Source organism: Mizuhopecten yessoensis, unplaced genomic scaffold (genome assembly GCF_002113885.1).
Source record: "Mizuhopecten yessoensis strain PY_sf001 unplaced genomic scaffold, ASM211388v2 scaffold716359, whole genome shotgun sequence".
Classification (NCBI taxonomy): Eukaryota; Metazoa; Mollusca; class Bivalvia; order Pectinida; family Pectinidae; genus Mizuhopecten; species Mizuhopecten yessoensis.
The window spans coordinates 78965-100906 of record NW_018480077.1 but is presented as its reverse complement, the minus strand read 5'-3'; the positions used below and the strand labels follow the sequence as shown (position 1 = coordinate 100906).

Below are 21942 nucleotides of genomic sequence, written 5' to 3'. Positions count from 1 at the left end.
TAACGCCCTTTGTGAGGATGGTGCAACTCACATACCATAACACTTTGGGCAGTAAAGAACTATTGACTCAGTGTCGAAACCGCTTGTTGATTCAGCTAATAAATGCATGGCGACGTAAGGCATGCTATAACCGTCAAATGTTTGTTGGGTTCATTTTGTTTTGTTTGAACATTATCCCCGTTGACGTACCGTCAATAAATCCATTAAAGAACACCTTTATTACTGTTTGTACAGATTCCAATATCCCCTGCCTATCGTGATTAATATCAACGTTTCTCAGACCTGCGTCAAACACGACATAGCAGTAAGGGGTTTCCCCCTGAATTTTTTTTAAGAAAAAACCGAAGGAAACCTTGAAACTCTATAAAAAGAGATCCTACGTTTAAGATCATTGCACGTTACCATAGAGATATAAAAAAACAGAGCGTGCAACACATCTCCTTGGTTTAAATACTGGTACCCTGTAGTTTCATTTGCATGAACACACCCTCCAAAAGTGTCTTTTCTTTGTTTTCTTTCTAGGGACACCTATACTCGGATTTGTATGAAACCATAACGAAATAAGAGGTGTACGAATACTTTTTTCATATATATTAAAAGTTGGCACTTTCTTGTTGATGAAACGTTAAGAGTAGTATGCAAGTACGTAAGCTACATGTTTATTTTTGAGAGTGGTGTGTAACTGTGAATAAAAATTTTTGTTGATAATATACAACGATTTAACAGAAACAAAACACTTGGAAACAATAGCTTAATCATCGTCAATGATAATAGAGTTTAGAGTTTTACGTTAAATTACAAAAACAAAGAAGACAGCTGAAATGAGTAATTATCTATCTCGACTAACATATGTCTGACGAAATGACGAAAAGTGGACAATCATGTATGAGAAAAAGTATGTGTCACGATGTTTTTTGACTTCAAGCAAGTCTTTTTTTACACTTTGCAACATGTTTGGCTTTCTAAATAGGTTCTGTTAATTTTTGCACTATTTTAAAACAAAATTGCGATATTCTAACGTCGTATGAAAAGACATTTTACGTTAGCATTTTACCAGGTTTCTTATCTGATGATATTCATTGTTATTTCCGAAAAGTGTTTGTCTATGTAATATAAGAACAAAAGTGATGATTCAATGTTGACATGCATTAAATGAATTGCATTGCCTTATGTCATTGTAACTATATAACCCACTAAATAGAGATGGCAATATGTCATTTTCCCGTAAGCATTCATGTCAACTATGAATGTAAACTAAAAGCAGCTGAAGGCTTAAGTAAGGCTAATCTAAATTCAACAACTGTTGGAAATGGAGTTGTTTTCGGCGAGAGTTGAGATACAAGTCTTTTGCACTCTTTGCACAGACGTTTTCGAAAGCTCGCAAAATAAGTTTTCAATTACTGTTTGTGTGCATATTTATAATTACAACAATGATCAGGCATAATGAGGGATACCAGCTAGGTTGACATTTAGCCCCATAATGTGCTTAATATCACGTGGTCCCGTTCGTATGCAACAACCTCTAGTTCTAAAAATAGAATACAGTGAAAACAACTCAAGTATCCGCAAATGTCCTAATGCATGATGGAAATTGTATATACATTTACTTTAATCTATTCTATTTATACATTGTACTAAGATCTACGAAAATCCTCGATTTTCTCTCCATGCTTTGGTCGTTCTATGAACCTGTCAACAGCACTCCTCAGAAGTCGAGATGAGTAAACCGACTTCACATCGTTTTGTAAACAATATGCACACGTCTGCTAACAAGCACTGTTGTGTATTTAAACCTAACAAAGAGTATAGGAATAACGTTCGTATCATCAACAGTTACAGATCACTTACTGTGGCGAGACAATAATCTGTTGCCAACTGTTGATGAGCGAATCGTGGTAAATGGGTTTTATCGACTAGTTTACGACTTGCCATGGTTCGTGAAGTTCCATTGCTTCAAAACACAAGTTATCTCGTACACAGTATTTCATCGACTAGCTAACAACTTGTGTAGGAAGGTGATCGTCCGCTGTTTAATCAATGAAATTCGGCCAACACAATAGGTAATGCTTTCCGTTCATGAGGTTTTGGGGAATGGAAAAAGAACCCTTTTTTGAACATTTATCAAACCCTCATAAAACGCTATCAATACATGTCATTGCGTTACAATGGACCCAAGAGGAATGCAATTTATTTACGCGTACTTAGTACGTAGCCTTGCAACCTTAATGACCTAGATTTGCAAAAACCGTCATTCTAGTGAAACGTTGTCCTTGTTTTACCACTCATCAGACATTGAAAGGTCTTGGTTCCAGTGGGGTCATTGAGTCATCAGACATTGAAAGGTCTTGGTTCCAATGGGGTCATTGGGTCATCAGACATTGAAAGGTCTTGGTTCCAATGGGGTCATTGGGTCATCAGACAATGAAAGGTCTTGGTTCCAGTGGGGTCATTGGGTCATCAGACATTGAAAGGTCTAGGTTCCAGTGGGGTCATCAGACATTGGAAGGTATTGGTTCTAATGGGGTCATTGGGTCATCAGACATTGAAAGGTCTTGGTTCCAGTGGGGTCATTGGGTCATCAGACGTTGAAAGGTATTGGTTCTAATGGGGTCATTGGGTCATCAGACATTGAAAGGTCTAGGTTCCAGTGGGGTCATTGGGTCATCAGACATTGAAAGGTCTTGGTTCCAGTGGGGTCATTGGGTTATCAGACATTGAAAGGTCTTGGTTCCAGTGGGGTCATTGGGTTGTTGTTGATTTCAAGGATCATGTATCCCAGCACACCCATGATGAGGACGCCACACACGAGACACAGTTTATAGAGTAGTGAGAGCCAGATGGACGCTAGGAACACAACGGTCAGGCCAAATCCTTGACAGATCCGGAAACCGATAATTGCAGGCTCTTTTCGTGTTACGTTGGCGACCAAGATGTCTGTAAAATCAATAAAAGAATGTTACCTTGATTTATTCTTCACTTGGTGTCTTTTGAATCAAAATAAGTATGTAACATTGTATGACACTATCCTCTACATTAGGTATATCCTGTTTTCCTTTGAATCTAGTCAACTATAATAAACACATGTACAGTTAGTTATTTACGTAATACTAACATATCTTAAAAAGTTATAATATTTAATAATTGGTGACTTCTGTGGAGGTGAATCTGTGGTTATATGGACCTGAGGAAGTTGTACTAACCGATATAAAGTCGAAGTCAACATAACTTTGCATGTTCATATTAGCACATATTAACCTCAATTCCTATCAATAATTGATGAATATTATAACTATAAAATAAAAAAATCAATATTGAGTCAATATCATAAATCACCGACCGACCTATGTAGGAAAGAGTTATATTATCTTGTATAATTAAAAGATAGTTTTTAAGTATGAATCTGTATCTATGGTCTGTAGATATTGAATGAAAGCTGCATGTTGAATAAACCCCCTCCTTAATTGAGGACATGTTATTGCAACGTTCACTATGATGTATGTATGCTTAATAAACAAAGATAATCACCATACCGACATCGTTAGCGTTTTAACTGATGTGTGAGTCAGATTAGGATATAGGGTTATCTTAAGCCTTTATGTATTGTAGAAAACAAATATACGTAGACAATATTGTAATAGATCCTTCCCTCCTTTGTTTATTTTGATTTCAATGATACAAAAAATAAGTCTACTGCCGATTTCGTTTGTCTAAGTTTGATACATGTACAATTATGTCCCTCATTCAATATGCACCCTTACTCACACCTATTCCGCGAGCATAGTGTCTATTACATTAAATAATGATTGCAAATGGAAAGTATATAAATACTATTAATACGTAATCTTAAACCTGAAATGTACCGTTGCAATCAAAAGATTGTAACGAATCGATTTTCAGTTTCCATCTTTTAATTTTTTATATATGATTTTGCTAGGCTTATACAGAAATGATGCGGCATAAGGAATGTTTGATTTTGTATTTACGGGTTTCGTGATAACTGTTGATATCAAATGTAACAAAAGTTTACGATTTAAAAGGGATATCGAGTTTTCATGCTTTAAGAATTCCTTCAGGATTTTTGTGTATCTGCAGCGCGGACACATCCGAAGCCACATGTAAAACCTGTAAAGGTTCCATCCTAACAGATAACTTTATTGATATTCCTTCTCAGATTACAATATAATTCACCTACCACAAGGAGGAATCCTCCATTACAAGTTATGTGACTTAGATTATGAAAGCTTAGTATTGATTTGTGCTACTTTTGTTGATAAAACGATGAAATTGTATCATCGATAAAATCGTTATTAAATACATGTTTATCTCAGAATGAATAACTCTAACTACAATTTGCTAACATGTTAATCATAGACGAACAACGTTTATATAATTTATGTTTCGCGTTATTTTGAACATATGTTTATTTGATTATGAATTGACCATTAATAAACCTGTATATATATGTTCTTGTACATGTAACTCTTCAGGTTTGAGGAAATAAAGAGTTAATATCGAGCTGAACAACGACTCAATCAGGTATGTGATACCTGTGACACATTGTTTGCCATCTCTATGTAACCCTCTTTGTTAGTGTGTCCCTGTCCCTGTCAACATCATATGTCTATGAAGATACTCATTTTAAATTGTATGTTTTACTTTAGTTCGTTTTCTTATCTGAACTAGTTCGAGCTCACCAAGACATAAACATGATTAAGTAGTCAGTTCTTAGATTTTTTTGATTTTTTTCAAAATGTTCACATATCCACACTGTGATGAATCTGCCTGACTTGTTTTGTTATTATAGCAGTTTTGACATAGAAATAATACAACTCTCTACTAGTGGATGAGGCTATAGAATGTCGCACGTCCAACAGAAGGGATCGATCATCCTTTTTAAATTCCCATTTCAATTACTAACATTATCTGGGCCCCTGAGTCTTTCCATTACAACTGATTAGTTGCGACGATGGTTCTGTCATGCACAGCTATTCGCTAGAGTTTTTGCTATCTCAGCGGAATTCCAGGTCGTGAGATTTTGTGATATACAATACTGCGTTACCCAGATAAGCTAGAAGCATTGCCTCGCCTATGCGCTAATGTATCGTTAATCCTGGCTTCAATATACATCAGAAAAATCGATATGCTAATTTACAAAGAGTAAAACACACTAGAAGCTACATTAAATAATTAAAAAACACACTTTCATAAAGGAAATGTTTGTATTAAGTATGGTAAAACAAATGTAACATACTGTGACTCTCAACCTTTGGGTATAACCAGGAGTCAAAGGTATCCAGGTATTAAGGATATGTTAAAACCACTTTGTAACCATGACAACCAGTCAGTATCAACATTGTACCGTTACTACTTATTAGTCTCTAGACGTACTTTTGATTTGACCTATGGTCAAAACCTACTTTGAACTTGAGACTGCCAGACCGCGTCCACTGCCCCCCAGAGAGCCATATATCCAAGGACGGTATAGACACAGTCGTCTGCCGGCTCCCAAACATAGAGCAAGATCAGAAGTCCGAGCGAGATCAGGAAACCTGTAAAGGAAAGTGGAGTATAGTGGGGAAGGTAATAGCTAACATATAAGAAATAAAGATAAATATAGGATCTTACATTAGTTTCCATTTCATATGAAATGAAAACGAGTGTAAGATCCTTTTTATCACTTAATCAAGATTTGTGGCATTTATTCGTGTAAAACCATAATTTTCATGCAGCTTTGTAATGTAAAAAGCCGCCATTTTGATTCCAGTGCGTGAGTCTGTGACGTCATGTACTTGTCCTATGCGTGACGTCACAATTGAAACAATTGGAACTTACAACCAATCACAGGGCCGATAGGTCATATTACATGGGTCAATACGCCAAACACATGACATGGGTATATTCACTGGATAACACGGCACATTATGTGATAAAGGAAAGTATGTTGTGAAAGGTAATGGCCAACAATATCAGGACATCGTTAAAATAAGGTAACTAACGGGTAGGTGGTGAAATGTAATTTGAAACAACATCAGAAACTAGTAAATGTGAACAGCAATAGCTAACACATCAAGAATCATTTTAGTAACACAAAGGATGGTATGTTGTCAAAGGCAATCCAATGACCAACACTGTCAGCAAATCTTTAAAGGAGAATGTGTTATGAAAGACAAACCGTTCGCCTACAACATCAGGAAATCTGCAAAGTAGATTTAAGAATTATAAATTCTGATCAGAAAACCAGAAGACTATGTTGTGAAAGGCAATAGCCCACAATCAGTTGAATCAGTATAAATGAAAAGAAATATAATTGTAACAGTCATTAGCCAGCGAGTGTGGGAGCATAATTATATAATTAGAATACGAATGAATTGAACAAACTACAGCCGTTCTCCCTAAATAATGTAAGAGTGGATCAAAATAACTTATAACATCAGGTAACGCCTGTATTAATAAATGCAATGAGTTCCAGTTCACGTAGAGAGCATTGGACTAGTTTCAAATAGATACGCTATCAAACTCCGTTCACAACTTCAATGCCATAAAAACGAGTTAGACATCACTCTAAAATTATAATTTGCTTTACTAAACAAGGTAGAGAAAACAAAATTTCCTTGACTAAGAAATAGAGTAGAAAAAAATCATAAGAAATATGCCGTTTTAATCCCTGAGCACATGTGCTGATACACACACCAGATTTATTATATGATGGTGTTATCCCAGTGATTAAAGATTGGAAATATGTAGTAACGTAAGGTATTTTACAGCATGTTACAACTAACGGAACAGTTTGAAGTATAAACATATTTAGCACTGCCTCAACGTCCGATGACAAACGACAGACTTGGGTTGATACGAAAAGACAACTTAACTGGAACTGAGGACACAGCAAACAAAAAGGAATGCCCCTGGAACCCTCATCACCCAAAATGGAGGCGATATAAGGTAATGCAAGTTTTCTGAATCACATATGGCACTCGTCATGATGTCTCCAGTCAATTCAAAGAACTCGGTAAGTCTAATACATGGTGAAGCCATATCTAAAGGAGAGAACTCTGTGGTAGTGTTACAGATTTATCAATAGAGCGTGTATATCCAGGAGTCATGTTAAGTAATACAGATAATTACGCTGGCAAGACCAATAAAACTACAGCAAGCTAATTGAGGCTGTTAATCTAGTGGGAAATAACTTATCATCGTAAGGAGGGAACTTGATATAATATCTATCTCAGTAATTATCTTCAGTACCATTTAGGTAGACAGGGAGTCGAGCACAGAGACGTTGAGATATTTGGAGGTTATTAAAGATGACAGTAGACGTTTACAATTTGGAAATGTCACAAGGGTGAGACGAAATATAAAACAAATGGCGTGTCTAGTCACTATCGGGGTGTTTGTGGTGGTCGTGTAATTGCAGGCACGTTATATAGGGACGGTTTTCATCTGTCGGCTTTTATATTGGTAGACAGAATTGAGCTCAAACCTGTTTCAAGCATGACAATATGTTCCTTATTTATATTCATAACATAGGCTTGGTTTCCAGTTGTTACTTATGCATAGTTCCATACTAACCCCTGTAAATAGGGAAATTGGCAATAAGTTCCAAGATCGGCTTTACATAGCGGTGTTAATCGAAAGTGGATTTTAAAAAGTTTAATAACATTAAATTTGAGATATTTACAATTCTGTTCAAGCGTCCTCTCCAACCTGTATACCTCAATTCCTCCCGCTTACTTGATACCTCTATCCTCTTGTTTTAAACAGGTTAACACTGAAACATATCTTTTCATTGGAAACTATATTTATTTTGCTAAACATGATAACAAAATGATCAGTTTTGGTCGACGACACTAGCGTTGAATTTTGTGGAAGATCATTCCAGCAGTAGCTCGGTGTTCTTATAGGAATCATCTGTGCAATGATTTGATTTGATATTTTCAAGAAACTGACTTAATTTAAGAGTTATGAAATAAAGGTGATAAAACACCTGTCGTCCGAAACTTAAATTTCACACCGATATATTATATTGACGGTGTATGCCGTTAAATAAAAAAGACTTTTACGAATTCGCTGCATTTCATTTATCGTCAAGAACGTGATATATAAACCTGATATGAATAACATTCAACACAATACCGGATTTTATGACAACGTAACGACTTCAATTTTTTGTTCGTAAGTAGTAAAATTACATCCTACACTGCTTATACAGTTTACATGTCGCTATCGATTCGCTTTTCCTATTTGGAGTATCAGGGGTTTACATCGCGATTCATTACCAATAAGGATTTTAATCTCATAGGTGATTCGCTACTTTAGAGATTGTTCTAAAATGTCACAGTTAATTCTCTAAAGCTTAACCTGTTCCGTGTATCAGGAATCTATATATCACATTTTTATTCTCTACTTCAGAGTCTTTTTCTAGATTTCAGGATTCCCCAGATGGACGCCCCTGATCAGCACACACTTACTTGGCAATATTTGTCTGCCGAAGAGGTTTTCATCTACGCTGTCGAAATGATCCGACATCAATCTGTGACGATTGAGTATCTTTTAAATTTTACCGGACATGTTTGGCATCAGCCCGGATATGGCAAGGATTTATCAGACATTGTACAGTTTGAACTACTTATGTAAAAAATAATTGAACATGTGAGTTTACGATATTTAAAGTGTTGAGAGAAGAAATATCGCATAGCGTATTTCCCCCACACCTGTGATGTGATGTGAAGACGCGGCATACATTTGATATATAACTGCATTTGTTATGTGAGAAACAGAATATCTTCGTAACGAAGTTGATACACGGTGTGTTAAAATAAAAGTATGGGACCAAACAAATTCATTATAAATATCTAGGAGTTAGTTATCATCGCTAACCATGTCCCTTGATGGTACCATGTTATGCCGTTCCTTGTGTAACTGTCGTCCATTACGCAAAGGCGCTACAATGTATAAAGACGATGTAATTCGAAGGTACACAATATTCCACTTAGTGTAATGGAGTATTATTGATGGATGGATTTGTGTTCCGAACGTCGTTGAAAACGAAATTATTAACGCTAGGAGCGTTTCTATGTGATTAAGCATAGTCGTAAATTGATTTATTTGAAATAGCGCCCGCGGTATTGCTTTCCACTGATAATTGGCTACCTAATACAGAACTGACTTCATCCGAGGTTACATCACGAAGGAATGCTTAGTTTCCGATTCAAGTGTTCAAATTGCCAATCTTCGAAGAAAAACATGAAAGCAAATTCCGAACGAAATTAATCAAATCTCTAATTATTCCTTTGAATTTTTATATCACTAAATAGTTTGTGCTACAATTTGAGGGGTTTAAAGGAACCATTTCCCGAAATAAAACAAAATGCTGAGGGATCTTTTCTAAAGGAAAGAAATAAAAAACTCGCTGAACAAGTATTACTGAACATGTAAGGATATATTTATACCACACTGTTCGTGTTTGAATTCATTTAATAGAAGGTTAAAGGAAAATATTAAGAGGATTTTATTATTTAGGATACTTAACTGATAGTAAGTATTTCGTAAGGGCTAAATCCTGACTCAACATTTCTTGACCTTCAGAAACGCCTATCCTTATGGAATTCTAACATTATACTTCTTGTACTTTTTGCATGGTTTTAATGTAAATAATTCTTTATTCATGTATATATTGCCCAACGGTTTTCTTGACATGCTCTTCTTCTATTTTGGTATGCTGCATCAGCAAACCAAAATTAGATGCCTTCTTATCACTTCTTAATGTGATTATCTAAAATGTGTTGAAATCAACAGAATACGCCAGCGAGGACTTTACTTTGTAAAAACATTCTTACAAATCTGTTTCACTATCGTCTCTCACGTCAGTTACATTTACAATGTATAGTACCAGACACCAAATCGGATAGGGATGAGTAACTTTGAGCAATTCGCTTACATTACAAACGTCAAGTATTTATAATAAAAAAATCTGCCGCTACTCGACTGATATCCGGTCTTCTACTATATATGTCATTTAAGATATTCGTGACCCTTTGTTACGAGACTATATCATAAGGATATGAACAACAAGCGCTACATTCCTTTTCTTTAGAGGAGTTTCTAGCTGAAGCATACAGTGAAAACAGAAAATATATCATCAACCAAAACTGCACACACATCTCAACAAACCTATCGTTCTTTTAGTATAAGTAACAAAGAATGCGGTTCACAAAGTCGTTGTTCTACGTAAGAGGATACTGTGGTTCTGTTATAACAGGTATACGATTTCTAAAGTGTATCCTTATTCACCTGTGATAAATACCCACCTTTTAGGACAAACACTATAGGTTTAACTCGTTTCTGGAACCTTTCCAAAACGAGCAGAGTTGCTAACTGGCAAGTCCCGTAGCACATCATGAAGTAGCCCACCATGGACAGACCCAGTCCGTCTGTACCGTATACCTGGAAACGACAGACAAACAAGGAAGTACTTATTAGGATCAGGCATTTTCAGTTTTGAAGAAGGATATCGATTTTTTGAAACTCAAGTCATAACCAAACAAAAAGAAAGCGAGTGGGAAATCTTAAGATTGCCTAAGCCTCAGGAAAGTCTCTCTGTTTCCAGTTGTATAATATAAGACTAATTCATACACATGGGTGTAGGACAGGGAAATTCCACCCGAGGGGTTTCAAATTTGGTAAAACCCAAGGCTTTGCCGAGGGTTTTGCCAAATTTGAAAATCCCGAGATCGGAATTTTACTGTCCTACACCCTCGGGCATGAAAGATTATTTTTCTCTAATCCCAACCACCAGAATAAACCAAGAAACCTTGAAAATGCGTTTGGACTGGCCACCATTTTGAAAATATAAATTTTCCCTGAACATTTCAAACAAAAACGAATCAGCCAGCCATATTAAGCATATTCCATATTTGCAAACAATGTTTGCGCCGAAAAATTAATCACATCTTTGTAACGTGTACGGTAAATATATCGTAAAAGGTTATAATTTCATCACGTCGCCTTTTTCGCATTGCAGCATCGGATAGTACCGAATTCGTGACGTCACGTCATTGTTGAGCCTTTCTGACGTCACGTCACGTGAAATGGGGTGTAAGATAGAAATTTCCTATACCCTTTCCTACCCTGGACTAATAGAATCTTTCACCCCCTTTGGGGTGAGATAGGGATATCTCAACCCGAGGGGGAAGATTCTTATGTTGCCAAACACGAGGCTTTGCCGAGTGTTTGGCAACTTAAGATTTTTTCCCCGAGGGTTGAGATTCCTCTATCTTACCCACAAAAGGGTGATTTTTTTTTTCTCTTACCCTGTTCCCCCGATCTGTATCATATACACAATGTAATGATAACGTTACATGCTAAATTCAGGGTTGACGTGACGTTGATGGATTGTTGACGTGACGTCATTTTTTTGCTGAAGTGACGTCATACCATTTTTATGAATAGGGGAATCCCCCCGTCTCAACCCTAGGGTGAGACAAGGTAATCTCACACCGGTAAAAGTGCGGATACACCTGTCCAGGGTTAGAGAAAGCTCTATCTTACACACGGGGAAATGAGAGAAATATAATGGAACACTCCTTTATGAGATAGACAGAGAAAACTTGACTCGCGAATCAGATTTTTAAAGTTTAGCAGGAGGTTTCTGTATATCATGTACCTATCAAGTGTGGGAGTTATGTAATGTCTATACCCTCCACATCCTTCCTTTATACCATGTTTTGTCTCTTATCCTAAGGACATAACATAGGAAATTTGGTTGAAATCTAATCAGCTGTTCAATATAAATAATGTTTAAAATGAAAACATTGGCAGAAGACACACGACGGTCGACGGTCTGACGAAGGGCAAAAGGTGCGTCATAGCATAAGCTCACTGGTTTACCGGGCAAGGCGAGCGAAAAGTTCCAATTATTACGAAATCAATCTGGAATTTAACGTTAATTATGGTATGATTCTCAATTAGAAATATTGAATCAGTTTATTTCCATGACAACGGGACGTTCTCCTGCAAAAGGCAGTAGTACGCGAGACTGCAACGCGTAATATCCGGATATTGGCTATAAACAAACAATTCTCCAAAATCACGAAATGTCATCAGAGTAATTGGGGATTTTTTCTTGTCTTTCATTAAGAGAGAGGGAAAATGTGGATCAATAATATTACGTGTTTAATAATTTTAAAACTATTTAAATCGTAATCGGGTTTTTAATTTTGCATTGTCGCTTTATATGTTCGTAAATGGTAATACCAAGGTGTTTCAGAATATCGGATTTTTTCATCCGTTTAACAAAAGGCCCTTCGGGAGTAACAAGGGTTTTGTTGTATATGACTAATTCATTCGAACCGAATGACACAGTGTCGATTGTTTTCAATCAGTGGTACATATTCCGTCGGGAACTGTGATTATTTACAGAGATATATTTGATAAGTATATTGCACCGAGTCACCAAGTCTCAAAATCTATATCGGGTGTTCTCCAATTGATTTCCCTGCCCAATCTGTAATGAGTATATATGTACAAGGCAGCCTTGGTGAACATCAGGAACTCCAGGACACCGGTAATTACTGTACGTAAGACAGCTTCTTATTCCTCAGGAATTTTTCTATGTCAGGTGAAACATAATTGTTTTGTTAATTCGCACGGAAATGGAACATTTCCAGTGCTAAAATGCGGCGGACCAATCAAGATTGATGCCGGTCTTGATGGTTCCAAGGTTCGCTAAAACAGCACTGATCCTTATTTGGAACGAAAAAATCTCTTGATGGCTTTAATGGCAGGTTTCTCGAATAAGATACAAATCCTCTCACACGATATTCCAACATTCGAATACAAAAAAAATACTACTGCTGTTAGATATATTATGGCCGCAATTAATGTTCTATGTATGGATTTCTACCTTGAAGTCGTCGTCATTTAGCGACTCTCCATTTCCTGAGTGTATATCAAGCCGGTTTCGAAAACAGTTCAGGGACATACACAGAACCCTCTGGTTGATCATCATACACCTTTCTCTTCTTTTTGTATAGCAGATATATTTCGGAACATTTGATATGGTATATTATTCTTTTGATCTTAGAAACCATTAATGAGTCTTAAATGGACGAAACGGCCATTAAATGTTCATTTTGTTGGGGATTCTGCTTCTATATAATAAATATCTAACATGTGCTTATTGCTTAATATTTCTAGCACCTGTTCTACTACTCGGATATGACCTCTGGTTTAACTGGTCGTGCCCTATAGACCACAATAAACGAAGGTAGTTTAGAATTATTTTCTCACATCCCATGCAATGTTCTGCGAGGGATTTTTTTGCGTTTATTCGCTGGATAGTTCTTTCAAGAATTAAACTGTCTTGCGTTCAATATAACTAAATACAATTCTGTGAATGTAAAAGCAATCCAACATGATCATTTATTATAGGTTCACTACAGGATTTATTCCAGGTGTTTGTGTTCGTTATCATACATAGACGTTTATCAAATGATTTGCCTTAATCTGGCAACAGCAATATGAATGTCAGTGTGTCAACGAACTGAAACCGTTTTTGGTAATGGTAAGGAAAAAGATGATTGGAAAGGAATTTGCGTACAATCATTCTTAATCGACAAATGCTCTCTAACATTAATCCAATAAGGCGTGATTGGAAATTACACTGAGCTGCTTTTTTTCTTTGTATTTTTATCAAACAGAAAATATCAGAAGATTATAAAAGACGGTGATAAGTTATTGTCCATTGTAAGACACATACTGAGAATATTTTGTTTTGTAATAGCAATTACCTTTCGCACTATGATCACCTCGATACCAAACTCTACGACAAAATCATTATCCTACCTATTGAACTTGAAATCAAGGACAGTTCATATTTGTTTACTTAAGCCCCTATTTATCTATCTTTATTTACAATATGACCAACAAAGACGGCTTACTACTACTACGATGGGTGTGACGATGACGCTACCAAGTGAATTATCTCTCTCTTTCTTGATAGTGACACCAATGCTTGCCCAACCTGTGACGTTTACATGTCGCAGTTGATTCGGTATTCACGAGCTTGCTACACATTTCATGATTCCTTTGATAGATGTCGACTGTTCACGGACAACCTTACAACACGGTTTCCAATGATGCAACTTGATGAAGACTATGGAGAATTGTAATGGTTGCCTTCCTGATCTCACGAGGACGGTCTATATTTCTTTGTGTCATAAGAAGGTCATTGGTTTTATTACACTCACAGGTGTGCCTTGTTGTTTGGTTGTCACGACTAAATTCTAGCTTTTATGACGTGACTAAAATATGACCTAGATGCACATGGTAGATAGGGCGCTATATCAAATGTTGTATATTATTATTATTATTATTATTATTATTATGGTAATATCGAATATGAAGCAGATAACGCTTACCCTTCCGGACTACCTGGGTTACTCCTTTTACTGATTTCTGGAGTTGTAGTTACGGTTTTGTTGACACTTCGGTATTCACTTGTTGTTTCTGTCATGACTGTTAACTCGTTTCAGCAGAAGTAGCATAACTCACTGAAGAATGCGAAACGCTTGTTTAAAACAAAAACATCTGTCTTCCCAAAATTGAACAGTAGGACAATTATAATAGTAGTTGATGGATGGAAGAATGCCCGTATTTGTGGAGGCTAGACAGTTTACTGGTAGTAGGCTATGGGAAGGACCAGCTTAGAGGTGGCTTGCTTTAATATGACTTTTAGTGTTCGGCCGAACAGGTAACAGGTTTGTTTGATAACTGCATTACACATTTACATTAGATGTTTAGTAAATTTTCGACTGCATTGACTATCTATCTTCTATTTCACGTATTGTCTGTTAAAATGTTATGTATAATTCAACACAAAACTCTTATAACATTATGTATATAATAAAGTAAATCAATATCTCCATTCTATTTGCTTTGATTACGTTTGAATGAAGTGATATGCTAACTTTCATCTCCTGAAAAGAAATCTTATAAATTCTGAATTCCCCATAAAGGTGATTTTAGCATAACTTATCGATTAAGCTCTTACGTTTAAAGTCCACAGCTATGTTAAGATACACGATTGGTAATAAATGAGAAGCTGCTAACGTACATTGCCAGACGTAATCTTTATCTTGGTGAATAATTCATTGGACAACCTGTAAAGTAAATCGGACTTAGGACGTCGTGTCCGTCAGATTGTACCTAAGAACTTAACTCGATCAGATACATGTCAGATTGTCTATTTTTGTTAATAAAGACATTTCATGGTAGCCCGTTTACAGGTGTGGTACAATACAACGGACACTTAATGGAATAGCTGCTGACGTCAAGGACACAATGACCTTTTGACCCGGGACAATAAAATATATGAGATAGAATACCAGATATTTTCCCAAGCACAAATGAGGAGTGAAATACTGAAGGTTCTGCCAAACATGTGCTATTATATTCAACAAGAAATCATTCATTTAATTCATTACCTACACGTTATATCTTGAAATTAACATTGTTTTGTCATATAAAAAAAAGGGTCCAATGTTGGTGATGTATTCACATGATGCGATATTTTCCTGAGTTGTTGGTAGCAAGATTAGAATTAAAAGTGTTAGCTTATCCAATTACTTGAGTTGTAAGAGACATATGTTCTGAAAACAAACCACGGTATTTTTAAAGTACCACAATTTTATTTTGGTTTATTAAAATGAACTCTCTTTTGACCTTCCTCAAGCTCAATCCGAAAGACACTTCTTTTATCGATAGAATCTTATAGAACGATTTTATAACATGGTCAAGAAACATATCTAAATGGAAAACCATCCGATCATGTATCGATACTTATCAGGTATCTTAGCCTATATTTAATCCAGCTTGTTACTTATGGGGCGACCACGATCTGTCAAATAAATTCTTCAAGACGAGATAGACTGCATTGGCAGCTCTTTGATAACAGTGATGAGTCGGTGGAACAGCGCTAATTAAAGACTGTCGTATTATCATCGTCCCTGGACACATTGTCATCTGTAATGGGACCTGCGCGTGTATTGTTCTGTTTCAGCGCGAGGCTAATTAACGGTCTCTATATCTACCGGTTCTCCCACCTGTAATCAGCGCGTCAACTGATACCGTAATTAACGGAATGCCTCCATGTAAACCCATGACCGGTCAGCAACTCCGTAAATCAATTAAAGATGATGATGGTGCTGTTTGTGACCCGTACATTTCAGATAATAAGTCTTTATAACGGTCAATCACATTTTGAATTGTAACAATCATCAAAGAACGAGAACAAAATTATTTGTTCATCAATTTGATTTTAAACCTTTTGCATAAATGAGGTTACAACGCGGAGGCATGTTAAATTCGAAATTTAGTAATACGGTCACCACGGAGAGCATGTCGCCGTCAAGTTATTTGTTAATATTGAAGAAACATGTTTAAGGCTGAGTTGGCGAAGGAATCAAGACCAGACATGGTATTTCTGGCCGACATCCTTTTGAGATCTGGAAAGACAGTTTTCTTTGGTCGTGCTATTTGATCCCACCAATAGTGATACAGACATGTCATACGAAGCGGGACATGGACATGGCGGTCAACGAGTTACTGGGAACTTGTTTGATGTTAAAGGGAATAACCTATGGAATGGCCGAAGAAAGACTAATTACGATTTTCATTATAATCTTTCCATCTAAAAAGGTATTAATATAACCAAATATTTATTACCATGGTTTCATGGTGGAATAGAAATGTATTTTTCATCCAAAATCACAAACGAGAGTCAAACGTGACATCGACTTCGGTTTATAGCATTAAGACGATATCCCCTTGGCAGTGCATATACAAATATCAAGCAGTAAGCATATCAAGAAGCCTAAAGACGAATAAACTGTATGTGAATGAGGGTATATACCAACCATTAAGTCTGGAAATTAGTTGATAACTCGACAAACCGCACTGACTGTTTTTCTTTTTTTTAATTCATGGTGTGTCCTTGTGTTCTAGTTTACCCTGAATATAATTGAGCACGAATAAGCTACTAAGTTTAAAGAATATGTAAGGCACTTTTGGTACATGAACGACTCAAAACATCGCGGCAAGCTGTTACATCTTGAGCCTCCAAGCTCGGACAGATTGATACATTAACACTTCTAGCCATGTCTTGTAACTTTTGGGAAAATAATAATGCTTACCTTTGTGACGTCATTGATGACGATCCCCTGTTGCATGCCGGTAAATATCATCAATAATCCAAGCATGAGGAATGTTTTTGTCCTAAAGAAACTTAAACTTTCCTGAACCTTTTCTTTTAAACACATTTTCCTTTTGTTCAGAATGATGTCTGGTTTTCGTAAACAACACCCTACTAGGGTAACAGACACACACCCAATAGCCAGGAAGATTATTTTTAGAATCTCTACCTGGTGTAACCTTCCGTCTAGTAACATAGTATTGGGGAAAATTTCATACCCAAAAGCGTTAAAGGGATATGCTATTGGTGTTTTACATGGGGAGGTGCAGTTTGTCGAGGCGGACTCTTCCCGTAAGTAATTAGAGTAGTTCCCATGAAACATGACGTTGGTTGCAGTATCGTCCATGCCCAACACAAGCGATTCCAAAAGATTTCCAAATATTTGTGCCGAGTGACAAAATATTACGAACACTCCTTGAAATTGTTGTATGGAGCGTTCCATTCTCATGCCGGTAACGGCGGAATAACTGGTGCCGTAGCTGCCAATCAGAAGTTCTTGTACTGACCACAACGGTGCCTGAAGAAATCCAAACAGACAGGAAGCGGGGATCAACGTGATGAATGCTGGGAACATATTTGCCGCCACAAATAGCACGTGACTGAAGACGGAAACGAGGATGAGACCTTTTGGCCTGGCATTCTGTGCAATCCAAGAGGACATTACACACCCTATGATAAAACTACCGTAAATCACTGCCAGTGATAAGGTCCCTAGATGGTAGTTCGTATATAGACTACTCTGAATATTTCGTAACGGCAGGAAGGATATAAAAGCACACATTAGACTTGTGCACAGGGATATGAAGTTCTTCCATATGGAACGTCTGCTTTCCATTCTGTGCGATGGAATGGAAACATTATCCTGACCATCAGGGCTGCCGCGCAGTCTTCGAAGTTCGTTCCATTCATCACTTAAACGCGTGGGTCGTTTCACAGACGGCGGAAAAGTAGTTCCGGAAGTCGGTTCTGTTTGCTCTGCAATAGCCGGAGTTTCATTTGAGCCACTCTCCAGGCGTCGCCCGAGTCTCCCCCATAATATAGCCCTGACCTCCGAGGAATCAGAATCCCTTGAGGGAGTGTGGTCGGGGGAGGAGTCACAATCGGCCATCATTGTGAGGGATAGGAGAGTCAACCGGAAGTAACGTCAAGGCGCATACTGGTGATGAATCTGGAAATACACAGAAAAGAAAAGAAGATTAGAAACGTTAAAGCGTCATTTAAAATAAGGGTCAGTTAGTTATGTATAATTGCAACGTTATAGAAGATTGGTGATGTGTACAACCACTGTTGGCTTAGGTTTGAGGCGTTGTCATGGAGATGTACATGATTGTTATCATTAAAATCGAACTACAGAAACATTATCTATATGCATAGCAGTGCTTATACAAGGAAAAACTATCACAAAATGTGCTTTGTTCGGTAGACGTACGCTCCACATCTGATTTAATCAGGTAGAATCTGCATTCGGTTCTCATTGTACCGATAGATATATGTGTAATGTAAGTTCCGGAGGAAGCTTAGAATGACGGACACTTTGAATCCGAAGACAAAGGTTAAAAGGAAAGTGAGCCGTGAAATAATACGTTCAATGAAGAGTACTGTTAAGGGAAATGCACTACTTGGTTAAGATAGTGAAAGCATTTACATTTTTTTATGCCTCCTCATAGCAAATTGAATGTTTTAGTTTTGCATAATTTACCATGTATGCGATTCAAATTGCACGACACGAGAAAATATTATTTGTTTTAGAGTATAACAATAGAATAAGAAAATCCAGGTAATGTTAATGCCGCACTTTTGACATAATTATGTAAATATACATTATCCATGAAAGTGCAAGTCGCTGGCAACGTTTTCGTTCGTCGTTCGTCTCGTAGTACCATTGGAAGCTAGGAAGAAATTATATAAATTGGTACAACTCCTTGTGAACGTACACAAGTTGTGGAAGCCTGGGGTATTTTTTCGTATTTTTTTAAAGAAATTAATATATAACATTTGATATAGCGCCCTACATAAACCACACTTAAGCGCTTTAGAATATATAGATATACAATCAATACAATTTTGAGGAATTTGCAAGCCTTATCAGGCGCTAACTACTAGTCCTATGCCACCTGGCTAATATCTCCATAAGTGTGTATGCCTGCGTGTGTGCTGGGTTTTACTCTGTAATTTGTTCTGTTTGTAGTGGGACCGTGCTTCCAACGGCATCATTTATAGTGCCACCTCACTTGAATGCTACAGCACAGATACCGCAACATCCAACCCAGACCAATTTATACTCCACCTTGGTTGTTGGAGTTGTGTGAGCAAGAGAAAAACATTTTCACGGAATATCCATGCGTACGACGACTTCGGGGATCGAACCCCGGCCGCATGCGTTGAAAGCCGGGGTGTTAAGCAATCGACCAACCAGCCCACATAATCCGTTACTTGAAATCATTGTGATCATGATAATATTGATCATGAAAGAGATAGGTTTCTCATGAAGGATGTCAAAATTGGCGAGGCGTGAGCAATAAGCTTGCAAGGTAGACAAAGAAAGTGAGCATTGCAAATCGATAACTCTAAAGTTAGTAAACCCAATACCGACTGAGGGTATGCGGCTCTTACAAGGTCTGGAGCACATTTAGGGACTCCAATCCATTTACAGTTGACGAAAAATTATAGTTAGTTTTTTGCTCATTTTCTTTGTATGGGTGTGACGTACAACAGTTATCTACGACAGAACATAATACACAAGAAGGCGCTCAGAATTTTTCTGTGAAGCAATTCAAATGTTTATTTCTAAAACAAAAACCGATATGACTTACTCCCTATAGGATGGACGTTAATCGAAGTCTACGTTCATATTAAAAAAGGAAAATGTAAGCCTCTTGGGCGCCTTTGCAAAATGAAAAGCAAAACCTCGAATAATAGTTTATTTGTTTAACGTCTACATATGTACATCATCTGCATTATTATTGCCTGAAACGGTTTTTTTCTGATACTGTGATAAAAATTACAAATATATTATTTGTTCAATTATATACAATCAAGTATATTTCATTGTCTGTTTTTCCTAGCAGGACATTGCGGTAATCAGTACAGTATAAACCAGTGTATCATTTAAAACATAATGTAATGATGTATGACATATATTTCCTTATTATTTGTCCACGTAACCAGTAGAAACTAGCCTTAAAGTTCCCATCAATCCAGGTCAGGACAATTATTATCGTGTATGTTGACAAATGAACTACTAATATAATTGAGCTATTTCATTTTGTGGTGTAACATACAATGACTTCCCGTCACATATGTCCCTACATTGTACAATGTACAAAACGGACAAAGACAATCTATCAACGCTACATATCAATATAGAATCAAGTGTGCGTAACACTCTCTGGTACATCACAGTCCAATTTATAAACTGCTTCGAGGATCTTCCAATACAGCTTAAAATAATCTGATTGTATAAAATGCATTGTTCAAATGATGAAATTATACCATCGATAGTTTAATAGACATACGACTGTGTATTTGTGGCTATACAACCTTTGTCATACCGACCGTTGGTTTGAATCAGGGACACGCAATGATTGTATGAGCTTAGTTACTCACACAGGAGCAATTTCCTTTAAATTACTCATCAGCTAGCCTTGCAATTTATAATGTTACATATACATATATATTTTGAAACCATTCATCTAGGCGGAAATAAAGATATATGATACATATGCGGAAGAATGTCATTGTGTCGATCACCCATCCCATAATACTGTCTAACCATGGTACAGCATTGTATGTTTGTATAGATGAACTCACCTATATCAGTATGTACAGGGATCGATATTGATTTTGGTCCTCGTAGTGACTAACACGCTCAATGTAAGGTAGGATTCGGCTCCAGTTAGATTTTTCATTTCATGACCATAGAGGAGTAAAATTTACATACAAACACCTGATGACAGATGGCGTGTCGGAAGGCCGCTTTTCAATATGAAGTCGATTCCAGTTTATCTGTTGATTATTACAGACTCTGATTTGTTAGAATGGTCTCCGAGTGATGGATCAGGTGGCACAATGCGATTTCCTGTGATGAAACCCAGTGTTGACAGAAATTAAACAAATACGGTCGAAAAAAAAACATTCAGATACTCTCACCCTGTCTTCGATTTAGATTAAGAAAAATATGGTTCAAGTTTGTTTATAAATTGAGTTTTGGCGAAAAATGCCATTTTTTTTTTATTCTGGCATTTACCGTTTTTGAATTAAGGCAATTTCCTTCAAAGATTGAATACGGAGTGAGCGTTGACACGTTTATTTCCCTGTCTTCAAAAATGTATAGCAACACAAGGGCATATCCTGCGTTTCGTTTATTCATTTATTCTTCGCTGCAGGCGGGTGATTATGTCCAAGGAAGCAGTGGCTTTAGAGGAGGAGTACGCAGCGTTGTATGTCTACTTGAGTGTATACGATCAGTTGTGCACAGTCGCTGTGTATGTAGCATAGAATAATCCGGTTTAGAAAGATTAAGAAAACACATTTCTCTACGATAGCCATTTTAAACAAATCAGAGGCGATGTAGCAGGTCAACGATTGGTAGAAGAAGATATCGACCAGGAACTCCGACACTGCGATTATATAACGATCGTGATACATGCTGATGGGTTTTCCAATATCCCCGAGGAATGACATACATATACGTG

General features: G+C 37.0%; 1 protein-coding gene across 2 annotated transcripts in view; it reads right to left on the bottom strand.

Annotated features, from left to right (window-relative positions):
* Positions 1 to 2160: 2160 nt before the first annotated feature.
* The window catches only part of LOC110443763 (protein unc-93 homolog A-like), a 41499-nt gene continuing 21717 nt past the window's right edge, over positions 2161 to 21942 (bottom strand). The window contains exons 1-5 of one of the 2 annotated variants that reach the window (XM_021488158.1): positions 21059 to 21155; positions 17190 to 18416; positions 10308 to 10443; positions 5418 to 5549; positions 2161 to 2934 (exon numbers count right to left, since the gene is read on the bottom strand). In XM_021488158.1, coding sequence (XP_021343833.1) covers positions 2708 to 2934; positions 5418 to 5549; positions 10308 to 10443; positions 17190 to 18359 — 1665 coding nt within the window. In that variant the 5' untranslated portion in view covers positions 18360 to 18416; positions 21059 to 21155 and the 3' untranslated portion in view covers positions 2161 to 2707. Of the gene's footprint in view, positions 2935 to 5417; positions 5550 to 10307; positions 10444 to 17189; positions 18417 to 21058; positions 21156 to 21942 lie in introns of those variants that run through there. The other variant, XM_021488157.1, reaches the window with a different exon arrangement.